Here is a 25,659-nt window from a genome sequence, read left to right on the forward strand (position 1 = left end):
TTGGTCACACGGCTTGTGGGATCTTAGTTCCTGACCAGGGATTGAACCCAAGCCCTTGGCAGTGAAAACACTGAGTCCCAACCACTGGAGCGCCAGGGAATTCCCCGTGGGTCACTGTTTTTCGCTTTTTTTTTTTTTTTATTTCTTCCTGTTTTAAATTTCCGCCCTTATGTTTCAAGTTTACCAATAGGGAGCCCGCCAAACTCTAAGCTCCCATCCTCCACCCCAGAGAAAGCGGAACCCCAGGCCAGCATGTTCTCCTTTTCTCTCTACCCACAACCTCGCTGTGTGGCCCCAGGTCTGCTGTGTATTTCCAGATCCTGTAAGTAATAACCCTTTATTTTTTTCAAAGGTTCCTGATGGTTATTGCTGAAGGGTGTCTCGCAGTCATAATAAGAACGAGAAGGGCCAGTCAATTCCCTTTGGTGCACGACACCTTTTCTCAATATTAAAAATTATTGCTGGGCTTCCCTGGTGGCGCAGTGGTTGAGAATCCGCCTGTCGATGCTAGGGGACACAGGTTCGTGCCCCGGTCCGGGAAGATCCCACATGTCGTGGAGAGGCTGGGCCCGTGAGCCATGGCTACTGAACCTGCGCGTCCGGAGCCTGTGCTCTGCAACGGGAGTAGGCCGCAACAGTGAGAGGCCTGCGTACAGAAAAAAAAAAAAAAAAAAAAAAAAGATTGCTAAGTCTATACTGTAATAATTTTTGCAGTCTATAAGGATGGCTACCCAAAAGAAACCAAAAAAGAGCTCCAGGGGACTGTGATTTGTGTAGGCTGTAGAGGGAAGCTGCAGATCAAAGTAGTAAGTAGAAGAAACTTAATCAAAACAATACTAACAGTATTAGCAGTCAAATCAATAACAGGAAACCCAGCAGCAGTTTCAACAGGATTTAACTGCAACTGTTGGGCTTATAGAGGCTACCAGAAAAATTAAGTGAGAAGGTCAACGAGATGCACTGCTTAATTACCTATCTGACTCTAGCACTGCTTTCTTTTCCTTATTGCATTAAACATTTCTCGAGTAATACAGGCATAATGTACAAAATAACAATTTCTCCTCCCCTTACCATCTTCCTTTCCAATTCTACTCCCCAGGGTGAAATCCTTAATAATAGTTTGATGTGTATCCAAACAGGTTTTTCTGTAGTCTTGTTCTCCAAGAAGTTTAAAGTTTCAAGCCAGAACTAACTCACTTTTCACCTACTTATTAAAAGGACAAATTTCTATTGATAGAAAGGCAATATTCAGCCCCGCCCCCGGCCCTTGAGGCTGGAAAGACAGCCACTAAGAGGCAAATGCCTTCTAATTAGTTTTCTGAGAAACTGAAACCTAAAAGACAGAAGCATGTTTACCTTTGGTTTCAGGAAACCAGGTTTAAAAAGGCGGGGAACATTCTCCTTTCCCTTCTTAAGGAAATAAAAATTTCTTCTGGGCTTGCTTTTGTTAAGCTGCAGACACCCAAACAGGTCAGGACTCAGGTGTTTTCAGCACCCAGACCCTAAGGAATCTTCTAATTCGCTAGGTAGGTAGAGACTGCCTGGAGAGACCTGAGCCATGCCTGTTCAACAGAAAAGATGGGCTGAAAAAACGACCACAGAACCCTAAGATAAAAATCCACCCTGCGGCTAGAGACCCTTCCAGATATATCTACTTTAGGCAAGAGAGGCTGAGGTGGACCTGTTATGCCCACATTTTTCTTAAGTGAAATAGACAGGAGAACTGGCCCTTAGATGGGACTCACCTTCTAGCTGAGGCCAGGGATGCAGGATTCCAGCCAGACAACCTGACAGAGGTCTGAGACAGTGCTGTAGAGAGTTATAAGGTGGACTGATCAACGAACTATCTGGAAACAAACTTTCAGATGGGACAGGGAGGAGCTAGAGTCTTGGTGGGAAGGGGTGACTGTGACAAAGGATTCTTTGTCAGGTACCCAATTGGTTGATCTCTACGGAAAGGGTTTTCTTGTTTTTCATAATGTATACACTTTCATTTTCAGAAAAAAACTTTAAAATATATTGACCCGGAAGCTCTGACCTAGTTGGATTTTCCAGGTTATTTTTTGCAAGTGTGTCAAAAATTCATTTAGTTATTTTGTTTACCAACATTTATTAAAGCACTGGAAAATAACTTGCCCAACTTTATTTTTTATTTATTTATTTTTTTAATAGAAAGTTCTCTAAGTCTTTTTATTATTATTACTGAGATATAACTGACATGTAACACTGTATTACTTTAAGGTATACAGCACAATGATTTGATATATGTATATATTGCAAAGTGATTACTACAAAAAGTTTAGTTAACATCTGTGACCACACATAGTTACATTTTTTTCTTATGATGAGAACTTTTAAGATATACTCTTTTAGCAACTTTCAAATATACAGTAAAGTATTCTTAACTGTAGTCACCATGCTGTGCATTATATCCCAGGACTTATTTATAACTGGAAGTTTGTACCTTTTGACCACCTTAACACATTTCACCCTCCCTTCCCTCACTTCTGGCAACCACCGATCTGTTCTATGAGTTCAGTTTATTGTCATTTTTTAAGATTCCACATATAAGTAAGATCATACAGCATTTGTCTTTCTGAGTTATTTTACTTAGCATAATACCCTCAAGGTCCATCCATGTTGTCACAAATGGCAATATTTCCTTCCTTTTATGGTTGAGTAATATTCCATCATATATACACACCACATTTTCTTTATCTACTTATGGACAATTAGGTTGTTTCCACATCTTGGCTATTGTGAATAATTTTTTTTTTATTTTCATTGGAGTATAGTTGCTTTACAATAGTGTATTAGTTTATACTGTACAGCAACTTCCCAACTTTAACAAGTTGCTTCTTCTAATCTTTTTGGAGATAGGGCACGAATGAATGTAAAATTAGGAATAATTCAGCAAGTGGATGGTTGAGAAATTTACCACTCTATAATAGGAAAAAAATCATCTGTGATAATAGATACTTATTTTCCTAGACACAGGCAACACCTACAGATATTCTGGGTATGTTGCAGACATCAACTGCCATACTCATTTTTACAACATAAATATGTTTTTATTACTGCAGCCATAGATGTAAGATGATTTTTTAGACCCAAATTAAATGAGGACAAACTACTAGAGAGTATACTTACAGCATTGATGTGGGGAAAAGAGATAAGTCAGAGAAGGTCATCTAATCCTGAGCAGGTCATAACTTCTCTGGTTTGAGTCTTCATCTTTGAAATACAAGATAGCATAATGCCTGGGGCAGACAGAGCCAGGTCTGAGGTTGTGGGTCTCCTCTGTCCAGGGTCTGATTGTTTGTTTGTTTGTGGATTCCAATTTTCTCAGCCCCGGGGACTCATAACCCTTCCGCATTCCATTCTTCCCCTTGGGCCCACACGCAGAGGCTCTGCTTCTCAGACTAGCTTTTCCCAAGCTGCGCGCGCACGCACGCTCAAGAAACCCGCCCGGTTGGGGGCGGGGAAGCAGGAAAAGAGAAACCAAAACGCCAGGTGGGGGAGGTGCAGGGCGCAGGCGCAGAGCCGAAGGGCAGGAGTGCTCAAGTGCGAGCAGTGAGCCCGGGAGGGAAGGACTCGTTTGTGCGTGTTGAGCGCGGGAGAGCGGGACTCGGGTTTTTTTGGGGTGTGCGTGTGTGTGTGTGTGTGTGTGATGTTACCTTAAGACTCTTAGATTATACACTAATATGTATAAAATAAATAACTAATGAGAACCTGCTGTATAGCACAGGGAACTCTACTTAGTGCCCTGTGGAGACCTAAATGAAAAGGAAATGCAAAAAAGACGGGATGTATGTATACATATGGCCGATTCACTTCGCTTTACAGTAGAAACTAACACAACATTGTGAAACAACTATACCCCAAGTAAAAAATAAATTAAAATCCAAGAATTTCGTGAAGAAAAAAGACTCCAAGATTAAAGACTCAGGGGGGTGTGTGTGTGTGTGTGTGTGTGTGTGTGTGTGTGTGTGATGTTGCCTTAAAACTAAGATTAAAATACCCCCCTGCTACTCTTCTTAAATAATGCTTCTCTAGAGTACTTTGTAAATATATATTATCAAACAAATGTTTGTATTTATTGAGATAATTTTGACTTTCTATTAATGTTCCTATGACTTTTTTATTAATTAATGGTTTTTCTTGTATTGTCTAATCTTGTATTCTGGGCTAAACCCAATTTGGGTCTGTGTGTGTGTGTGTGTGTGTGTGTGTGTGTGTGTGTGTGTGTTTAATAATAGCAATAATAATAAACTTTAAGTACAAAAAACAAATCTAAAAAACTTTTGTTATCCCCAATTTTTGTTACTCCATTACCTCAAATTGACAACTGCTGGCATCTTGCCATAGTTACTTCAAGCTTTTAAAAAATTCAGTAAGTAAAATATTGTAGATAAGTTTGAGGTTCTCTTTGCCTTCTATTTCCAGTTTCATTTTTCTCTCCTTTTCTCAGAAGCAACCAACATTCTGAGTTACTGTATATCTTTTACACTATTTTTTTTTTTTGCGGTACGTGAGCCTCTCACTGTTGTGGCCTCTCCCGTTGCGGAGGACAGGCTCCAGACGCGCAGGCTCAGCGGCCATGGCTCACGGGCCCAGCCGCTCCGCGGCATGTGGGATCTTCCCGGACCGGGGCACGAACCCGTGTCCCCTGCAGCGGCAGGCGGACTCTCAACCACTGCGCCACCAGGGAAGCCCTCTTTTACTCTGTTTTTAACACACACTGTTTTATACACACACACATACAGGAATAATATGTAATATTGTTGTGTGCATTTTTAGCTTATTTAAATTGTTTAATGTTATATGTATATTTCTGCAACTTGATTTTTTAACTCTACATTTTGTTTCTGATATCTGTGTCATTGTGTGTGTGTTTTCGTTTATTCTCTTCAAGTGGCTCACAATACTCCTTTCAGCAAATATTACCACGTTTCATTTCCTTATTTCATTATTGATGGACAGTTAGGGTATTTCCAAAATTTGGTGTTACAGACAGTGCTAAAATGACTGTTCTTGTCTCCTTGCACACATTGTTTACCTATTCATCTGTTGAAAAACATCTCGGTTGCTTCCAAATTTTGGTAATCATGAGCAAAGCTACTATAAACATTCATGTGCAGGTTTTTGTGGACATAGGTATTCAACTCTTTGGGGTAAATACCAAGGAACACTATTGCCAGATCATATGGTAACAATATGTTTAATTTTGTAAGAAGCAACTAAACTGTCTTCCAAAGTGGCTGTACCATTTTTCATTCCCACCAGCAAAGAATGAGAGTTCCTGTTGCTCCACATACTCATCAACTTTTGTTGTTGTAAGTGTTTTGGATTTTAGCCATTTTAATAGGTATGCTGTGGTAGCTCATCGTTGTTTTAATTTGCAATTCCCCAATGACATATGATGTGGACATCTTTTCACATACTCCTTTGCCATCTGTGTATCTTCTTTTTTTTTTCTTTCTGGCCGTGAGTATGGCTTGCAGGATCTTAGTTCCCCAACCAAGGATCGAACCCAGGCCCATAGCAGTGAAAGCGAGGACTCCTAACCACTGGACGACCAGGGAACTCTCCCATCTGTATATCTTCTTGGTAAGGTGTCTGTTCAGATATTTTACCCATTTAAAAAATTGGGTTGTTTGTTTTATTGATGAGTTTTAAGAGTTCTTTGTATGTTTTGGATACCAATCCTTTATTAGATATATGTTTTAAAGAAATTTCCTCCCAGCCTGTGGCTTACCTTATCATTTTCTTCAGTGTCTTTTGCAGAGCAGAAGTTTATAATTTTAATGAAGTCCAACGTATCAGTTCTTTTCATGAATCATGCTTTTGGAGTTGTATCTAAAAAGTCACTAACTACCAAACCTAAGGTCACCTAGATTGCCTCCTATGTCATCTTCTAGAAGTTTTATGGGTTTGCATTTTACATTTGGGTCTATTATCCATTTGAGTTAATTTTTGTGAAAGGTATAGGTCTGTATCTAGACTCATAGTTCTGCATGTAGATGTCCATTGTTTTCTGCACCATTTGTTGACAGGACTCTCCTTTATCCATTGAATTGCCTTTTCCCCTTTGTCAAAGATCAGTTGAATATATTTGTATGAGGCTATTTCTGGGCTGTCTTATCTGTTCCACTGATCTATTTCATCAACATCACACTGTCTTTATCACTACAACGTTATAGTTAGTCTTGAAGTTGGTTTGGTCAGTCTTCTGACTTTGTTCTTTCAATATTGTGTTGGCTATTCTGGGTCTTTTGCCTTTCCATGTAAACCTTAGAATCAGTTTGTTGATATTCACAAAATAATTGCTGGGATTTTGATTTGAATTGCACTGAGTCTATAGATCAAATTGGGAAGCACTGATTTCTTGACAATATTGAATCTTCTTATCCATGCACATGGGACTATCTCTTCATTTCTTTAGCTCTCCTTTGATTTCCTTCAACAGAGTTTTGTCATTTTCCTCCTTAGAACTTGTATATGTCTTATTAGATTTATACGTAAGTATGTCATTTCTTTTTTTTGTTGTTGTTCTAAAGTAAGTGACATTATGTTTTAAATTTCAAATTCCAGTTGTTCATTGCTGGTATATAAAAAAGCAATTGACTTTCGTATACTAATCATGTATTCTGCAACCTTGCTATAATTGCTAATTAGTTCCAAGCGTTTTTTTTTTGGTTTTTTGTGGGTTTTTTTTTTGTTGATTCTTTGGAATTGTCTACAGAGATAATCATGTCATCTGTGAATGCAGACAGCTGTACTTTTCCCTTCCCAATCTGTAAACCTCTTATTTCCTTTTCTTGTCTTAATGCATTAACTAGGACTTCCAGTACTATGTTGAATAAGAGTGGTGAGAGGGGATATGCTTGCCTTGTTCCTGATCTTAGTGGGAAAGTATCTAGTTTCTCACCATTAAGTGTGATGTTAGCTATAGATCTTTTAAATAAATGTTCTTTATCAAGTTGAGGAAGTTTCCCTCTATTCCTAGTTTGCTGAATTTTAGAGTTCTTTATATATTCTAGATTTCGGATATTTGTCAGGTATGTGATTTGCAAATATATTCTCCCAGTCTGTAGCTTGTCTTTTCATTTCCTTAATAGGAGGTTTCGCATGGCAAAAGTTTTAAATTTTTGATGAAGTCCAATTTAATGATTGTTTTTCTTTTACAGATTGTGCTTTGGGTATCCTCTAAGAGCTGTTTATCAAGCCTTAGGTCCTGAAGAGTTTCCCCTATCTAACCCTTTTGTTTGTGCAGAGTTCTTTTTAAATAATAAAAATGCTAGGACCTTGGGATTAACATACACACACTACTATATATAAAATAGATAATCAACCAGGACCTACTGTATAGCACAGGGAACTCTGCTCAGTATTCTGTAATAAACTATATGGGAAAAGAATCTGAAAAAGAGTGAATATATATATACGTATAACTGAATCACTTTGCTGTACACCTGAAACTAACACAACATTGTAAATCAACTATACTCCAATAAAATTTAAAATAAATAAATAAATAATAAAGATGCTAGTGGCTTGTCTAAAAAACAAAAACCAAATAAGCAAAAAGCAAAACAAACAAAAACAAAACTCTCCATCTTGTTAATTAATCAAATAATTCCTTTTTAATTTTCCAACTTCCGTCTGCCCTTCCATCTATTATTCCTTTTCTTTTGCGTTCCTTTGCAATCTGGTTCTTTTTCTAAGTTCTTTCAATGTTGATGAGAGTCACTCTGTTTAAATTTTTCTCTCTTACCAATATAGGGATTAGGGCTATGGGTTTTTCTCCACATATCGTTTAAGCCATATCATGGTAATCTGATGGACCCTAAACCATACATCTCCAGCAGTCAGATTCTTTGTGTCTCTCACAGCAGTTTGTGTGCCCACAGTGAGTGCTCATTGAATGTTTCCTGTGCTAAAAAGTTAATAAATGAAATGTTTCGATGGCATGCTTCAGTATATAATCAAGCAAGAGAGAAAAATGACTGTAGGTTGCAACACATCCCTAAGAGTTTTAAGAGCCCTCTCCTCACTATGGTACTGTTGAGTTTTACTGATTTGCTCAATCACTCCCAAATACAAGTGTTTTTTTGACATCAAAAATCTTAGAATCCACTGATCCTTCTTTTTCCCCATTTCTCAGATCCACCTTCTGCCCTGGCCATCTTTGTTTTCCACCCTATCCACCTAAGAATGCATAATCCAAAAGTTCAACCACTTTCTTACTAATAATCTAAATTCATATGCCCTACTCGCCTTTAAAAATTTTTTGGAGGCAAAAGTTTTCTTTTTTATGTCATGAATAATTTCAAACTTACAGAAGAATACAGAGAGCAATATAATGAACACCAATATGTCCACCACCCAGTTAATAGATGAAGTCAATTTTAAAACTTATTATGGAAACTTTTCAAATATGCACAAAAATAGAGAGAAGGAGAGAATAGGAGAGTGAATCTCCACTTATCAATCACCCACCTTCAATAATCATTGATCTTTTGCCAATAAGTGGTACCACTAACCACCCAGTTGCCCAAGCCAAAACCCACTTACTAAATTTTAATCCTTTCTCCTGATCTCTATCTGTTCAATACAGAGCCATGTTAATTTTATTTTCTAAATGTCTCTCAGATATACTCACATCTCTTCATTCCCATGGCCCCAACTGTGGCCCAGGCTACCATCATCTCTCACCCGGATTACTGCAAAACCCTCCCTACTGGTTTGCTCCTCTCTAATTAGTTCTCCACCTGTAATTAATAATGTGCCCCCCCTTAATAATTTATCATGCAAAAAAATTAACTTTTTGGGTGTGCAGCTCTATGAGTTTTAACACATGAATAGATTCATATAATTACAACCACAATCAGGAAACAGAACAGTTTCATCACCTCAACAAATTCCTTTGTGTTATCCCTTTGTAGTCACACCCTTCCCTCCCCATAACCCTTGGCAACCATGGATCTGTTCTTCTACATTAATGTGTCTTTTAAAATGTCTAGGGACTTCCCTGGTGGTCCAGTGGTAGAGAATTCACCTTCCAATGCAGGTGACGTGGGTTCGATCCCTGGTCAGGGAACTAAGATCCCACATGCCGCTGGGCAACTAAGCCCGCGCACCGTTACTGAGCTCGCGTGCCTCAGTGAGAGAGCCCACGTGCCAAAAACTACAGAGACCACACACTCTGGACCATGCACGCCATGACCAGAGAGAGAAAACCTGCATGCCACAACTAGAGAGAAGCCCGTGTGCCACAACAAAGAGCCCATGCCACAGCGAAAGGTCCTGCATGCCACAACTAAAGATCCAATGCAGCCAAATAAATAAATAAATAAAATAATAAAATGTCTATGTGTTCATGTCACTCCCTTCCTTAAAATCCTTCTTTGGACGGAGCACCTACTGAACGCTGGCAGAAGACCTCAGACCTCCCAAAAGGCAAGGAACCCCCCACGTACCTGGTTAGGGCAAAAGAAAAAACTAAACAGAGACAAAAGGATAGGGACGGGTCCTGCACCAGCGGGAGAGAGCTGTGAAGGAGGAAAAGTGTCCACACACTAGGAAGCCCCTTCGCGGGTAGAGACTTCGGGAGGCGGAGTGGGGGAGCTTGGGAGCCGCGGAGGAGAGCACAGCAACAGGGGTGCGGAGGGCAAAGCGGACAGATTCCAGCGCAGAGGATCGGGCCGACCGGAACTCACCAGCCGAGGGGCTTGTCTGCTCGCCCGCCGGGGCGGGCGGGACTGGGAGCTGGGGCTCCGGCTTTTGTCGGAGCGCCGGGAGAGGACTGAGGTTGGCTGCGTGAGCACAGCCTGCAGGGCGTTGGTGCGCCGCGGCTAGCCGGGAGAGAGTCCGGGGAAAAGTCTGGACCTGCCGAAGAGGCAAGAGACTTTTACGTCCCTCTTTGTTTCCTGGTGCACGAGGAGAGGGGATTAAGAACGCTGCTTGAGAGAGCTCCAGGGACGGGAGCGAGCCGCGGCTAAAAGTGCGGAGCCCAGAGACAGACATGAGACGCTAAGGCCGCTGCTGCCGCCGCCAGGAGGCCTGTGTGCGAACACAGGTCACTAGCCACACGCCCTTCCGGGGAGCCTGTGCAGCCCGCCATTGCCAGGGTCCCGGGATCCAGGGACAACTCCCCCGGGAGAACGCACGCGCGCCTCAGGCTGCAACATCACGCCGGCCTCTGCCGCTGCAGGCCTGCCCCACACTCCGTGACCCTCCCTACCCCCCGGCCTGAGTGAGCCAGAGCCTCCGAATCAGCGGCTCCTTTAACCCCGTCCTGTCTGAGCAAAGAACAGACGCCCTCCGGCGACCTACACGCACAGGCGGGGCCAAATCCAAAGCTGAGCCCCTGGGAGCTGTGAGAACAAAGAAGAGAAAGGGAAATCTCTCCCAGCAGCCTCAGAAGCAGCGGATTAAAGCTCCACAATCAACTTGATATACCCTGCATCTGTGGAATACCTGAATAGTCAACGAATCATCCCAAATTAAGGAGCCCTGTGGATGAAAGGCTCTTGGTGCTGCAGCCAGGAGTCAGTGCTGGGCCTCTGAGGTGGGAGAGGCAACTTCAGGACACTCGTCCACAAGAGGCCTCCCAGCTGCACATAATATCAAACAGCAAAAATCTCCGAGAGATCTCCATCTCAACGCCAGCACCCAGCTTCACTCAACGACCAGCAAGCTACAGTGCTGGACATCCTATGCCAAACAACTAGCAAGACAGGAACACAACCCCACCCATTAGCAGAGAGGCTGCCCAAAATCATAATAAGTCTACAGACACCCCAAAACACACCACCAGACGTGGACCTGCCCACCAGAAAGACAAGATCCAGCCTCATCCACCAGAACACAGGCACTAGTACCCTCCACCAGGAAGCCGACACAACCCACTGAACCAACCTTAGCCACTGGGGACAGACAAAAAACAACAGGAACTACGAACCTCCAGCCTGCAAAAAAGGAGACCACAAACACAGTAAGATAAGCAAAATGAAAAGACAGAAAAACACACAGCAGATGAAGGAGCAAGATAAAAACCCACCAGACCTAACAAATGAAGAGGAAATAGGCAGTCTATCAGAAAAAGAATTCAGAATAATGATAGTAAGGTTGATCCGAAATCTTGGAGATAGAATGGACAATAGAATGGACAAAATGCAAGAATCAGTTAACAAGGACCTAGAAGAACTAAAGATGAAACAAGCAACAATGAACAACACAATAAATGAAATTAAAAGTACTCTAGATGGGATCAATAGCAGAATAACTGAGGCAGAAGAACGGATAAGTGACCTGGAAGATAAAATAGTGGAAATAACTACTGCAGAGCAGAATAAAGAAAAAAGAATGAAAAGAACTGAGGACAGTCTCAGAGACCTCTGGGACAACATTAAACGCACCAACATTCGAATTATAGGGGTTCCAGAAGAAGAAGAGAAAAAGAAAGGGACTGAGAAAATATTTGAAGAGATTATAGTTGAAAACTTCCCTAATATGGGAAAGGAAATAGTTAATCAAGTCCAGGAAGCACAGAGAGTCCCATACAGGATAAATCCAAGGAGAAATACGCCAAGACACATATTAATCAAACTGTCAAAAATTAAATACAAAGAAAGCATATTAAAAGCAGCAAGGGAAAAACAACAAATAACACACAAGGGAATCCCCATAAGGTTAACAGCTGATCTTTCAGCAGAAACTCTGCAAGCCAGAAGGGAGTGGCAGGACATATTGAAAGTGTTGAAGGAGAAAAACCTGCAACCAAGATTACTCTACCCAGCAAGGATCTCATTCAGATTTGATGGAGAAATTAAAACCTTTACAGACAAGCAAAAGCTGAGAGAGTTCAGCACCACCAAACCAGCTCTACAACAACTGCTAAAGGAACTTCTCTAGGCAAGAAACACAAAAGGAGGAAAAGACCTACAATAACAAACCCAAAACAATTAAGAAAATGGGAATGGGAACACACATATCGATAATTACCTTAAATGTAAATGGACTAAATGCTCCCACCAAAAGACACAGATTGGCTGAATGGATACAAAAACAAGACCCATATATTTGCTGTCTACAAGAGACCCACTTCAGACCTAGAGACACATACAGACTGAAAGTAAGGGGATGGAAAAAGGTATTTCATGCAAATGGAAACCAAAAGAAAGCTGGAGTAGCAATTCTCATATAAGTTATATATATATATATATATGTAGTTTGCTTGAGTGCAGTGTTTTTTGTTTTCTGTACTGAATTCATTAGCATGGGTCGGTATAAAATTTAGCATAGGTCAATATGTAATTTGTAAACTAATAAGGTCTTAAAAGTGAGGAATTAAGTCTTTTAAATTTAATTATTTATTGTAAAGAGCAGAATAGCATACATAAACAGGTGCCTAAGGAAAACTTGTATTCTAATATGGAACTCTCATGAACACCTTTTTTTTTTTTTTTTCTTCTAACAGTATGATAGTAGGCCATTTGATTATTTTTATGGCTTTAACTTTACAACAATGAAATATTCGTAAATTTTAAAAAGTATTTTTCTTTATTTGATGCGGGTGGGATACTGGAGAAATGAAAGGTCAAACACCTATTGAGGAATCCATACTTGTCTATATATTGTGTACTTTTATTTCAAGAACTGATTTAAAATTCCTAAAAGGATGCTATAATAAGTTATTATGCCATTTTACAGACTGAATTAAGTGAATTTCAGGGAGGTATGAAACTTGCCTAAGGCTATCCAGCTACCAAGCGGTAGAAGTGAGAATTAAATCCAGGTATACCTATCAAAAAAAAAAAAAAAAAAGTGGACATGAAGAACCTAGGGGCAAGACGGGAATAAAGACACAGACCTACTAGAGCATGGACTTGAGGATACAGGGAGGCGGAAGGGTAAGCTGGGAGAAAGTGAGAGAGTGGCATGGACATATATACACTACCAAATATAAAATAGATAGCTAGTGGGAAGCAGCCGCATAACACAGAGAGATCAGCTTGGTGCTTTGTGACCACCTAGAGGGGTGGGATAGGGAGGGTGGGAGGGAGGGAGACGCAAGAGGGAAGAGATATGGGGATATATGTATATGTATAACTGATTCACTTTGTTATAAAGCAGAAACTAACACACCATTGTAAAGCAATTATACTCCAATAAAGATGTTAAAAAAAAAAAAAATCCTTCTTTGGCTTTCCACTGTTGTAAGCAGCAGCCCTTTTCTAACTTTCAGGTCTCCTCTTTCACCACTTCCCATCTCACATCCTCTGTCACTCTTTTTTTTTTAGCTCAGTGTAAACTTTTTTAAAAAATTTATTTTATTGGGGCCTCCCTGGTGGCGCGGTGGTTGGGAGTCCGCCTGCCGATGCAGGAGACGCGGGTTCGTGCCCCGGTCCGGGAAGATCCCACATGCCGCGGAGCGGCTGGGCCCGTGAGCCATGGCCGCTGAGCCTGCGCGTCTGGAGCCTGTGCTCCGCAACGGGAGAGGCCACAACAGTGAGAGGCCCGCGTACAGCAAAAAAAAAAAAAAATTTATTGAAGTATAGTTGATTTACAATGTTGTGTTAATTTCTACTGTACAGCAAAGTGATTCAGTTATACATATATATATTCTTTTTCATGTTCTTTTCCATTACAGTTTAGCATGGGATATTGAATATAGTTCCCTGTGCTATACAGTAGGACCTTGTTGTTTATCCATTCTGTATGTAATAGTTTGCATCTACTAATCCCAAACTCCCAGTCCATTCCTTCCCGCCCCTCCCCGGCAACCACAGTTCTGTTCTCTATGTCTGTGAGTTGGTTTCTGTTTTGTAGGTAGGTTCATTTGTGTCATATTTTAGATTCCACATATAAGTGATATCATACGGTATTTGTCCTTCTCTGTCTGACTTCCTTCACTTAGTATGATAATCTCTAGGTCCACCCATGTTGCTGCAAATGGCATTATTTCATTCTGTTTTATGGCTGAGTAGTATTGCATTGAATATATGTACCACATCTTCTTTACCCATTCAACTGTCGATGGACATTTAGGTTGTTTCCATACCTCGGCTATTGTAAATAGTGCTGCAATGAAAATTGGGGTGCACGTATATTTTCAAATTATAGTTTTTTCCCGATATATGCCCAGGAGTGGGATTGCAGGATCACATGGCAACTCTATTTTTAGTTTTTTGAAGAACCTCCATACTGTTCTCCAAAGTGGCTGCACCAATTCACATTCCCACCAACAGTGTATGTCCTCTGTCACTCTTAAGTTCTGGCCAGACTGAACATCTCTCTACCATTCCAATACACTAATCCCTTTGATGATTTCACGCCTTCCTACATACTTTTCACTCTGACTGTAATGCAATAACTCCTCCTAACCTCAGATTCCTTCACATGGCTAATTCAGATCTTAGTTTAAATGCCCTTTCCTCCAGGAGTGCTTCCCTGTTCATATTAGGTTGATTGTTGCTGTTTGGTGCTTCCTTTCAGGGTATGTATCACACATTACTGCAATTACTCTATTCAATGTTCCTGTCCAGACTGTAAGCTCTGAGAGTCAGGGCTATGCTTATTTTTTATTTACCACTTAATTTCCAGCCCCCAGCACTTAGCAAGAACTCAATAAATATTTTTTAATAAATTAATAAATGCACTTTTGTATACTATGCAATCTACTTCTTCATCAACATGATATGTATTTTAATGGTTTCAATTGCAGAATGAACATGGAGGAACATAATTCATCTTTGGTGGTAGAATCATCTTACCCAGACTTGGTCATCAATGTAGGAAAAGTAACTCTTGGTGAAAGAAACAGAAAGAAGCTGCAGAAAATTCAGAGAGAACAAGAGAAGGCAAAAGTCATAACAGCTGCATGTGCTTTATTAAACTCAGGAGGAGGAGTGATTCAGCTGGAAATGACAAACAACGATGAGCATCCTGTGGAGATGGGACAGGATTTAGAAGAGTCTTTGAGAACACTTATTCTGTCTTCAAATTTGCAGGATTTCTTCAAGACTAAGCAACAAGGGAGGTGTTACTACATTTTTGTTAAGTCTTGGAGCAGTGACACTTTCCCTGAAGACAGTTCCTTTAAGCCCCGCATTTGCAGCCTGAATTCTTCGTTATACCGTAGATCCGGCACTTCTGTGCATCTCATGAATTCAAGAGAGGCATTCAAGTTCCTGAAAACCAAGAAAATAAATGCAGAAGTCTTGGGGAAAGAACCTTTTGGTAAAGTTGTCAAGGTTATACATCAAGACCTCCATAACTCGGATCCTACTTACCGAGTTTTCCAAAAAGACCAGCTTGAATATGGTGAAATCGTGCCTTTTCCCGAGTCTGAATTCATAGAGTTTAAGCAGTTCTCTACAAAACGCATTCTAGAATATGTGAAAAACATAATTCCAGTGTACATCCCTGCATTTGCAAACACTGAAGGAGGCTATCTTTGTATTGGAGTCGATGATAGGAGTAAGAAAGTTCTGGGATGTGCTAAAGAAAAGGTTGACCGTGATTCTTTGAAAAAGAAAATAGAAAAGACAATATACAAATTACCTTGTGTCCATTTTTGCCAGTCTCAACGCCAGATAGATTTCACAGTCAAAATCTTGGATGTGTTAGCTGGGGGAGAGCTATATGGCTATGCTTGTGTGATCGGAGTGAAGCCATTCTGTGGCGCACTTTTCTCAGAAACTCCCTGTTCCTGGATGGTGAAGGACAAGCATATTTGCAAACTGACAACTCAGGAATGGGTAAGCATGGTGATGGACACAGATCCAGGTAAGATGGAGAAAACTCCCTCCCTGTCCTTTCTACCTCTTTGGAACCTGTATATTAAACAGGTTTCCCTCTGTTTCCTATGACTTTGAACTTCCCCCACACACTAAATTCTGTGTTTTTTTAATCTTCAAGTATCCTACTTTCCATACATGAGAAAATGTTGTTGGGTGATGAGAAGCCCAAATAAAGTATCTTATAAAAGGCAATTTCCTACATCAGATGAAAAGAAAATTGTCTGGGGATGATTGCCTTGCAGTGGTGTATTGGAACTGGCTCTTACTGGCTCGAGAGCCATTTGTTAACTTTTCAGGAATGTTTTGAGCCAGTTGTTAAACAGTCATTACTAAAAATTAAGTTTTATAAACTTACAGTTCAATAAATTGTATTTAAAACAAATTTAATAAATACAAAACCTAATGATTTACTACATTTTAAGATTATCTGTATGCGTGAGGTTATTTACATCTACTGTATCTATATGATGGAAATACTATAAAATGGTGTATTACGGTGCATGTCTTCCCAACTCTGCATTTAGTGACATCATATTGGTAGCTTAAAATTGTCCATGGTGGGAATATTTACACCACAAATATATGCATAGATAGGTGTACTAAAAGAATGTGCTATGTGCCATAAAAGAAATTCAAACAAAACGATATCCAGAAACAGAGGGTGAAGACATATTGAATGGGAAACACATTCAAACTTCCGAATAACATCTCTTTTATGATGGATTTGGCAACTTTCATATGCAATGAAGGCACTTGTCCATACAGGGTGAATGGGATGTTATCTTGCCATTATGTCTCAAGTCATACCTAGACAGTCTATAATACACCCACTCATAAGGTCTTTTTCAGTGGTGAAGAGATGAACTAACATGTCAGAATAACATGAATTTCCCTTCTTTGTTAAGATTTTACATGGTTGTGCAAAGACTTTGAATCTCAGCTGAGTCTGTCTAGCGGGCCTCCTCTTAGCAGACCAGTGTACTCCAAGAAAGGCCTGGAACATAAGAAGAATCTCCAGCAACTCTTATTTCCAGGTAGTAACTATGGTTTGCCTACTTGACACCAGCCAGTTTCTATGTTAGGATAAGGGGAGATAAACTGTTATGTTTTATATCAAGGTGGAGCACAAAACAAATAAAATGAAGATCAATTACAACATCCATGAACATGTTTTGGGTTTAGGAGAAACAGTCGTGTAAAAGCGCGAAATCACGTTTCAGAACCAAGGACAGTGCCTGTCCTCTGCTCTCATCCTTTGCTCCCACCATGATATGCTTTAGCTATGAGTCCATTGTTGTCCTCTTTCTACACTTCTGGAGAGGAAGAACCACTTGATCAACTCTATGAAGTAAATCAATGGCTTATCTGGCACTAGAATCTGATGCATAAACGTCCTATATATGTGTAAATATCTATTGAGGACCATTAAGTTAATAAATAATGACTGCTCAATTTAAGATTTTATTTTTCACCTTACCTAATTGAGGTCTTTGCATTCGCTTGCATATCAAATTTATATTTTAAAAACTGTCCACAATAAACAGTATTAGATCCAAGAGTAAACATAAACATTGGTAATTACTCTCTAAACTCAGTAAACTCTGTTTTAGTAGAGCTTATTATCATGGAATAAATTATATCTAAAAACAAAATACTGGGCTTTATCCTCATAGAGTGATAACCTATTATTCTGGTATAAAAAAATCAATTTTCCAGGAATTGTACCAAACATTTGAGGAATAAACACTTCCAACACTATTTAAACTTTTCCAGAGCCATAGAAAAAGAATGAAAATTCCCAGGTTATTTTTAAAATGGGAGTAACAGTATTTGCAATACTTGACAGAGATAGCATAAAGAAGAAAAATTCAGACTAATCTTACTTGTGAATGAAGACGCAAAGACAGAACTCCAAGAACGAAAGGATGGATAAACATTAAGAGAGTTATTACTATAATCCATCATTTCTATACATTTATGCAGAAAAAATTTTATGATTGTCTTCTAATATACTGAAATGGTTTTGAAAAACATTAATATACATTTTGATTTTTAAAAGATTCCATAAAATATGAACCCATAGGGCTTCCCTGGTGGCGCAGTGGTTGAGAGTCCGCCTGCCGATTCAGGGAACATGGGTTCGTGCCCTGGTCCGGGAGGATCCCACATGCCGCGGAGCGGCTGGGCCCGTGAGCCATGGCCGCTGAGCCTGTGCGTCCGGAGCCTGTGCTCCGCAATGGGAAAGGCCACAACAGTGAGAGGCTCGCGTACCGCAAAAAAACAAACAAACAAAAAAAACCAACCCGTAGATACTTTTCTTTAAAGATTTTTAAATTACTTTTTTAACATTTTTTTATTCAAAGTCACAAAAATTATAATCATCCTCATCAGTTCACTCAGTCCCATGTAATTAATTTTTTTAACTTGATCTTTTGTTAGCACGTTTATGAATTCATCAGTTTTCCATTAGAGTTCTGAAAATGCTTATTCATTCAGTTCAGCAGTATAGTCAATTACCAGAGACCTGTACTTGTCAGAGTCTTATCTATGAATTCCTTGAAGATGAAAACCTTTTATAGTAACATTTTTGCAAAAGCATCAGAGTACACCCAGAACTGTCTGTAAATGACAAAAGACTTAAAAATGACCACAGCTAATTATTTGATGAAAGTTCATAATAATGCAATTGACAAGGAAATTTAGTTATTTCTGAGATATATATTTTAAAGTAATAACTAGAATTATGCCTTATAACATTATAATAGAACATATAAGATTTTTAGGAATTTCATGTAATGTCTGAAACATTTATATTAACATATTTCTCTTGTAGACTCTTGTGATAGATGCATTATTACATAGATCTGTAAGTGAGTGATGCTTAAGGAGAGTTATCTCAGAGACTAATCTTAGGATCTCCCAGTGGAGGGCTGCACAGAGGTCCCTCCTAGTAAAGTTTTCATAGCTCCATCTTCTCCACAGATATTTAATGAGCACCTTCTTCCTGGGAGGGCTGATCCTACCTCCATCAATGGGGACTGTTAAGGGACACTTTGAGATTCAGGTGCTTTAAGAGTAGGAAGGGAAAGAGAACTAACATTTCTCAAGCAGCTACAATGAGCAGATACCTTTATGCTATTTCATTTATTCCTCACCATAAGAGATGTGCTATTTTTGTACATGTGGATTTTTGTTTGTTTTACAGATGAGGGAACAGAGTCTTAGAGAGGCTAAGGAATTTTCCAAGGTCATAAACGTAATAAGCACATAGGCTTAGATGAAGTGTGTCAGACTTTTCAAGGCTTCTTTTCCTTCACTGTAATATAATAATATTGGCAAAAGAATGTATACAAAAATAAGTAACATCATAATTAATAAAATTAATTATAATTAAGTGTAAGTATAGTAATTTTGATTAATTACAATTAATCATTAAAATAAATGTGATTTTTGCCACTAAATTTATAATTCTTTCCATATCTAGTGCTACCAGGACGTCTGCAATGTACTCCCAAATCCCTCTGGAAGGAGCTGTGTTCACAGAATGAAGGTTTGGAGGAATTAATAAATATGCAAATATATCCATTCTCCCAGGGAATTTTAATCCTTTCTAGAAGCTGGGCTGTGGACCTGAACTTGAAAGAGAAGCAAGCAGTCATCTGTGACGCTCTGCTGATAGCATGGAACAGTCCCCCCATTCTCTACACCATTCTCAGGGAGCAGGATGCCGATGAGCAGTCCTATTGCACCAGCACCGCCTTCACTCTGAAGCAGAAGCTGGTGAACTTGGGGGGCTACTCTGGAAATGTGTGTGTCATTACCAAGGTCCTCCACCTGAGTCCTGAGAGCAATGCGGAGTCCTCAGAGGGTGCAGCATCCCTGATTGATTACCCCAGGTCCTATTACATTGCAAACACTCAGCAAATGGAAGCTTTGTTGCAGTCCCTTGTGATTGTCTTGCTTGGCTTCAGATCTTTCTTGAGTGACCAGCTTGGCTGTGAGGTTTTAAATCTGCTCACAGCCAAGCAGTATGAGATCTTCTCAAAAAACCTCCGCAAGAACAAAGAGTTGTTTATCCATGGCTTACCTGGCTCAGGGAAGACAATCATGGCCATGAAGATCATGGAGAAGATCAGGAATATGTTTCACTGTGAGGCAAATGAAATTCTCTACATTTGTGAGAACGAGCCTCTGAGGAAATTTATCAGGTAAGCAGTTGGATCTTCTTTTTTTTTTTTGGCCGCGCCCCATGGCTTATGGGGATTGAACCCAGGGCCACGGCAGAGAAAGCACCCAGTCCTAACCACTGGGCGGCCAGGGAAGTCCCAAGCAGTTAGATCTTATTGTCAGCAAATGAGGTTCAGTCTAAATTCCCTCCAAATCACCTTGTTCCTTTTTAAAATTATTATTATTTTCAATTTTTTTCCAATTAATTTATTTTTGGCTGCACTGGGTCTTCATTGCTGCACACAGACTTTCTCTAGTTGCGGCCAGTGGGGGCTACTCTTCGTTGAGGTGCTCGGGCTTCTCCTTGCTGTGGCTTCTCTTGTTGCGGCGCTCAGCCTCTAGGGTGCCCAGGCTTCAGTAGTTGCAGCGCGCGGCTTAGTAGTTGTGGCGCACGGGCTTAGTTGCTCTGTGGTATGTGGGAATCTTCCTGGACCAGGGATCGAACCCATGTCCCCTGTATTGGCAGGTGGATTCTTAACCACTGCGCCACCAGGGAAGTCCGTGAATCACCTTGTTCCTTGAGAGTAAGATGGTAAAATGATCTGTGACAACAGTATCGTGTTCATAGGAGTATGATAGAGTAATTTTCCTCCTTTATTGACTCAGAGAAAACCTGAATGTGTCTTTTTAATTTTTACAGTGACAAAAAAATCTGCCAGGCAGTGACCCGGAAAAGCTTCATGAAAAATGACTTTAAAAAGATTCAACACATCATCATCGATGAAGCTCAGAATTTCCGCAGTGAAGATGGGGACTGGTATGGCAAAGCGAAAACAATCACTCAGAGAGACAGGGATTGCCCAGGAATTCTCTGGATCTTTCTAGACTACTTTCAGACCAACCACGTGGAGTGCAGCGGCCTCCCTGCTCTCTCAGCCCAGTTTCCAAGGGAAGAGCTCACCAGAGTGGTCCGCAACGCATATCAAATAACCGAATACTTACAACGTGTATTGCAGGAGGTCAGAAAAAATCCTCCACCTAACATCCCCCTTGGGTCCCTGCAGATGCTTCTTGAAGCTGAATGGGCTCAGGTTGTTGAGGGAACCTTAAATATTGAGGAAAACTTGCCTCTGAATAAAATAGCGACATATGTGGCAGACACTTGCAAGCTTCTCTTTGAAAGGGGCTATTCTCCCAAGGACATTGCTGTGCTTGTTAGCACCACAAGAGATGTGGAGCGTTACGAGACGGAGCTCTTGAGAGCAATGAGGAAGATAAAGGTAGTGCACTTCACCAATGCGAGTAACATGTCAGGTGATTATATTGTGTTGGACAGTGTCCGAAGATTCTCTGGCCTGGAAAGGAACATCGTGTTTGGGATCCATCCAAAGACAGTTGAGCCAGCTATCTTATACAACATTCTTGTCTGTCTGGCATCCAGAGCAAATCAACAGCTACATATTCTGTGGCACCGTGACGTTTAGGAAGAATTCCAAACCAAAACAAGTTGAAGCGATTACTATGTAAATGTCCATAGGTGACAATCCGCTTGGTATTGGGAGAAACTTCTCTTTTCTGTTCATAGGTCAGCTAGAGATTTGGGCAGAGCTGACACACAGAATTTGGAACTTTCCCTCTCTGGCTCTCTCCTTTCAGGGATTCCTCCCCTACCTCCTTTCAGCAGCTATTATTGTCCCAAACTCTGTCCCCAATTCTTCCACCCAGAATAATAGTGGTTTTCTGAAGGAGATTTAACCACCCTGCACAGCACAGACTATGACCCACCCTGCGGTTAAAAACCATAAAAACAATATACTCGTCCTGTGGCCATTCTTTCTTCTAAGTCTGGACGTCCACAGTGCAATTTTTTGTTTTTTAAAATTTGTCCAGGGTTTATATTTATCTGCAGAAGGGTGGCCTGGTAGAAACTACCTTGGCCATACCAGAAGCAGAATTTTTGGTTCCTGAATTCTTGACATTTCTCTTTGCTATATTGATCCAGGACTTGGGAGATTCCCAAGATAATTCAAACTGTGACCAAGTGGGCCTTAATAATTTTGACAGAACAGAGAGCACTGATAAAATTATTTACTCCTTTAAAACTGTAATCTCCATTTTTTTTTTTGCCCTCAGAATAACCCAGATCAAGCTTTAATTGTGATAGTAAGCATTAATTGTCACTTTACTGAGAAATTGTAGGCCATTAGAAAACAAAAATAAAGCTGTTTTCTCTGGCTTTCAGTGAGAGATAGCATTAGAAACCAAAATCTGGTTCTAAAGATACACATAGGCCATTAAGTAAACAGAGCTAGGAAAGATACAGCCTTTACAGATCAACTTCTCAACTCAGCTCTACGTATTGTTCTATAACATATCAACTTAAATTTTAAGTCAAGTACATTCTTGAACTGTATTTTTCCCCTTTACTTTTATATTTTGTTGGGCTACTGTTATGGACTGAATGTTTGTGTCCCCCTGAAATTCATAGGTTAAAGCCCTAACGTTTAGTGTGGCTGTTTTTGTAGATTTGTAAGGAAGTAGTTACAGCTAAATGAAGTCATAGGATGGGGTCTTGATCTCATAGGATTAGAGTCCTTATGAGAAGAGACACCCAAGAGCTCTCTCTGTCCCTCTCCCTGTGCACACATAAACAAAAGGTCATGTGAGCACAGAGAGAGATGGCGGCTACCTCCAAGCCAAGAGAAGAAGCCTCAGAATGAAACTAATCCTACTGACACCATGATTTTGGACTGCCCAGCATCTAGAACTATGTGAAATAAATTTCTGTGTTTAAGCCACCCAGTCTGTGGTATTTTGTTATTGCAGCCTGAGCAGACTAATACAGCCACAGAATTATTCTTTGAACTAAAACACATCAGTGTTATCGCTTAATAATGCTAATACAATGACTTATTTTTCTGTTTATACAAAACATTTAAAAATGTTTCTAATCTAAAAAATAACAATAAAATATTTGTATAACAAATGGAAATTTAAACATTACATGACTAATATTCCACATATGAGTAATCCTAGTCTACTGATTTCCTCCATATTGCAAGTTGTGAATTTTTCTGCCTGTCTTTCTCCTATCTGTGTTTACTCATGGAATTCCAGCCTCTTGCCTTGAAACCGTAGGCTCTTCTAACTTCAGCAAAATAAAATATATCAGCAAAATAAGGGAAAAAATGTTCTTTCTTTCTGACTACATTAGATCAGATACAACTCTGTACCAAACAGTTATCCTTGTAAATGCTGTCTCTAATGAATTGGTTTTGTAAGATCCCTGGACTTGAGTTGCAATGTCTGTGAAAGTAATTCTTTAGAAGTCTAATTCTGGAGCGAAGACTGCCACCATGTCCTGCTGCCATCCACCGCACAGGGGTGGGGTGTTGCTCCAGGACCTTGCTTCAGACGTGTAAGCTCCCACATCCATTAAACCATTGATGTGTCTGTTGCTGACCCTGGGCTCTTTCTTCAGTCTTGAAGCTGGACAAGCGCAGGCATTGTAGGCCTGCAGGGTGCAGCCCAATAATTAGTGGAGCCAGCCAGAAGACCGAGGAAACTCCCATGAGCGCCAAGATGTCGGAAAATACAGGATGGGGAATGGAAAGTTGCAGGGGCCGTCCACCAGCGTGTGGGGCCCGAAAGTTGCAGGGGTGATCCTGAGGTGGCTGTCTTTGCTGAATGGGGGCTCCCAAGAGATCTGGAGAATAATGGCCTCCAACGGCTCTGCTATTGTATCAAATGAGCTAAGCTATCTTTCTAGAAGGAATTGGTATTTCTCTTGTGCCTTTGAGATATAAATGATCTACGTGGGCTCTCTGGAACTTTAATCTTATGTGATCTCTAAGAGTAAAGGAGAAAAAATAGCTTTTAGGTAAACTCTATAGAAATAATTATGTTTTGGGAATGTCTATTTAAAGTAGTCTCTCTAGATTTTGGTAACTTGAAAATAAAGTTGAAGGAAGAGAATTCATGGGTCATTTCAAATAGGATAAAATATTAATTGCTGGGCGAGTCTAAGTTAATCTAACTTTGCCTGCTTAGGAGAGGAAGAGTCAAGCATTTAAGTTTTCCAATCAGGAAGTGCACAAATACTTGCTTCTTGGTTTTTGCCAGAGATTAAGGTTTTCAAGGGTTAAGGTTATAATCAGTCATAATTCCTGTAACCAAGTTTCTTTATTGATTACATTGTGATTAGGTGTTTAACTGTACCTTTTAAGTCTTTCGTCATTTGTAGACAGTTATTGTTGTACTCTAATGTTTTGGCAAAAATGCTTCATCTTCAAGAAGATTCATACCATTGTAAAGCAATTATACTCCAATAAAGATGTTTAAAAAAAAAGAAGATTCATAGGAAGGCCTTTTTGACCATAACAGGTCTTTGATAAATTTCAGATCATACTGCTGAACTGGGTAAGAACTTAAAGAATGCTAATGGAAGACTTAACGGCTTCATAAAAAGTTAACAGAAGGATTGGTTACTGAGTGAACTGGTGAGTATGGTAATAATGTTTATGGGTTTTGTCTGGAATGTTACTGGTTTTGATCTGTGTTTTGCAGATATGGGGAAGCCCTTCCCCTCAAGTTGGTTATGATTTATAGCAATTTGGTAAACTACACCTGTGGGTAAAATTCAAGCATTTTTCTTTTCTCTCTCTGCCTGGTCCCTCCAGAAACTGGGGACTTTTGGGTTCGAGTGTTTCCTGGCATGTGCAGGAATCTCAGTATCTTGGAGACAGAGAAATCCACCAAGGCAGAGCCTGATAGCAGACCTTTGGCATGCTTTGCTGGCTTTGAGAGGACTTTTGGGAATTCAGTCTGAGACTCCTGAGGAGTTCACCCTCAGCCAGTTTGGAGGAGGCTATGTGGTCAATTGACCACACTTATTTTGCAAACAAATTAGTTTTGATTGGCTGTGTTTGCTGGAGATGAGGGCAGATTTAGAGAGAACAATGTTATGTTTCAGTGGATGTTAAATTCTAGTTCTGTTAATTGGGGTCTGTATTTATAAAAGTTATTGTATTAGCCATACTTTTGTCCTGATGTTCTGGATGGAAGGAAAATTATCTAGTGAAATTGTCACAGAGTATAACTACTCATGAAGTGTGACACTGTTTGCTGTAACTCTGCTACTAAAAGCACATGTATAATGCTTGTGTGACAATTGGGTGTAAGTGATAAAATATATGACCTATAAAGTGTTTCCCGATTAACGTACCTCTGAGCCTGTTCACGAGGTCTGATTAGTTTTCCCCCCAACATGAATGGCTTGGCGAATATAAAGGAAGACTAGCACCGAGGGACACGTTCTGAACCTGGGGTAGGAGTCAGCACCCCAGCATTGAGGGATGGATATTTTGATCATCAATGCTTTCTATTGAAAGATTTGCAATCAAGAGGGGAAATGATGGAAAAATCTGCACATATTGAGGTATGGGGAAGTCAGAAGGCTTATACATGGTTGAACTTAAATTTTACTGACCAGAGCAGCCTGTTTTTTTGGCCTTTCAGACATGCATTGTACATCTGCTTTGTCCATTGAGGAAGGGAATGCATTTGAAAGTCAAGATGGAGTAGCTGACGTTCAGACAACCAAGGTGAAGCTAGGCGGCCATTGTATACATGATTTTGGACATGCTCTTGTATTACTGAACACTCGAGTTTTCTGAACTGTATT

The 25,659-nt window shown here is 40.1% G+C and overlaps 1 protein-coding gene and 1 long non-coding RNA gene across 4 annotated transcripts in view; one reads left to right on the forward strand and one right to left on the reverse strand.

Annotated features, from left to right (window-relative positions):
* The window catches only part of LOC113616428 (uncharacterized), a 15,153-nt gene extending 11,705 nt beyond the window's left edge, over positions 1-3,448 (reverse strand). The window contains exons 1-2 of one of the 3 annotated variants that reach the window (XR_003431299.1): positions 3,151-3,448; positions 1,746-1,809 (exon numbers count right to left, since the gene is read on the reverse strand). This is a non-coding gene — a long non-coding RNA (uncharacterized LOC113616428). The remainder of the gene's footprint in view (positions 1-1,745; positions 1,810-3,150) is intronic. The other 2 variants (XR_003431300.1, XR_003431298.1) reach the window with 2 other exon arrangements.
* SLFN11 (schlafen family member 11) lies at positions 79-24,109 on the forward strand. The gene is made up of 5 exons (XM_027099734.1): positions 79-322; positions 14,732-15,795; positions 16,715-16,843; positions 19,294-20,017; positions 20,677-24,109. Exons 2-5 carry the CDS (start codon positions 14,733-14,735, stop codon positions 21,458-21,460), a joined length of 2,700 nt encoding a protein of 899 aa, XP_026955535.1. The 5' UTR covers positions 79-322; position 14,732; the 3' UTR covers positions 21,461-24,109.
* The last annotated feature ends 1,550 nt before the right edge of the window (positions 24,110-25,659 follow it).

Source organism: Aethalodelphis obliquidens, unplaced genomic scaffold (assembly GCF_003676395.1).
Source record: "Aethalodelphis obliquidens isolate GAN/ISIS:26980383/991018 unplaced genomic scaffold, ASM367639v1 scaffold139, whole genome shotgun sequence".
Taxonomy (NCBI): domain Eukaryota; kingdom Metazoa; phylum Chordata; class Mammalia; order Artiodactyla; family Delphinidae; genus Aethalodelphis; species Aethalodelphis obliquidens.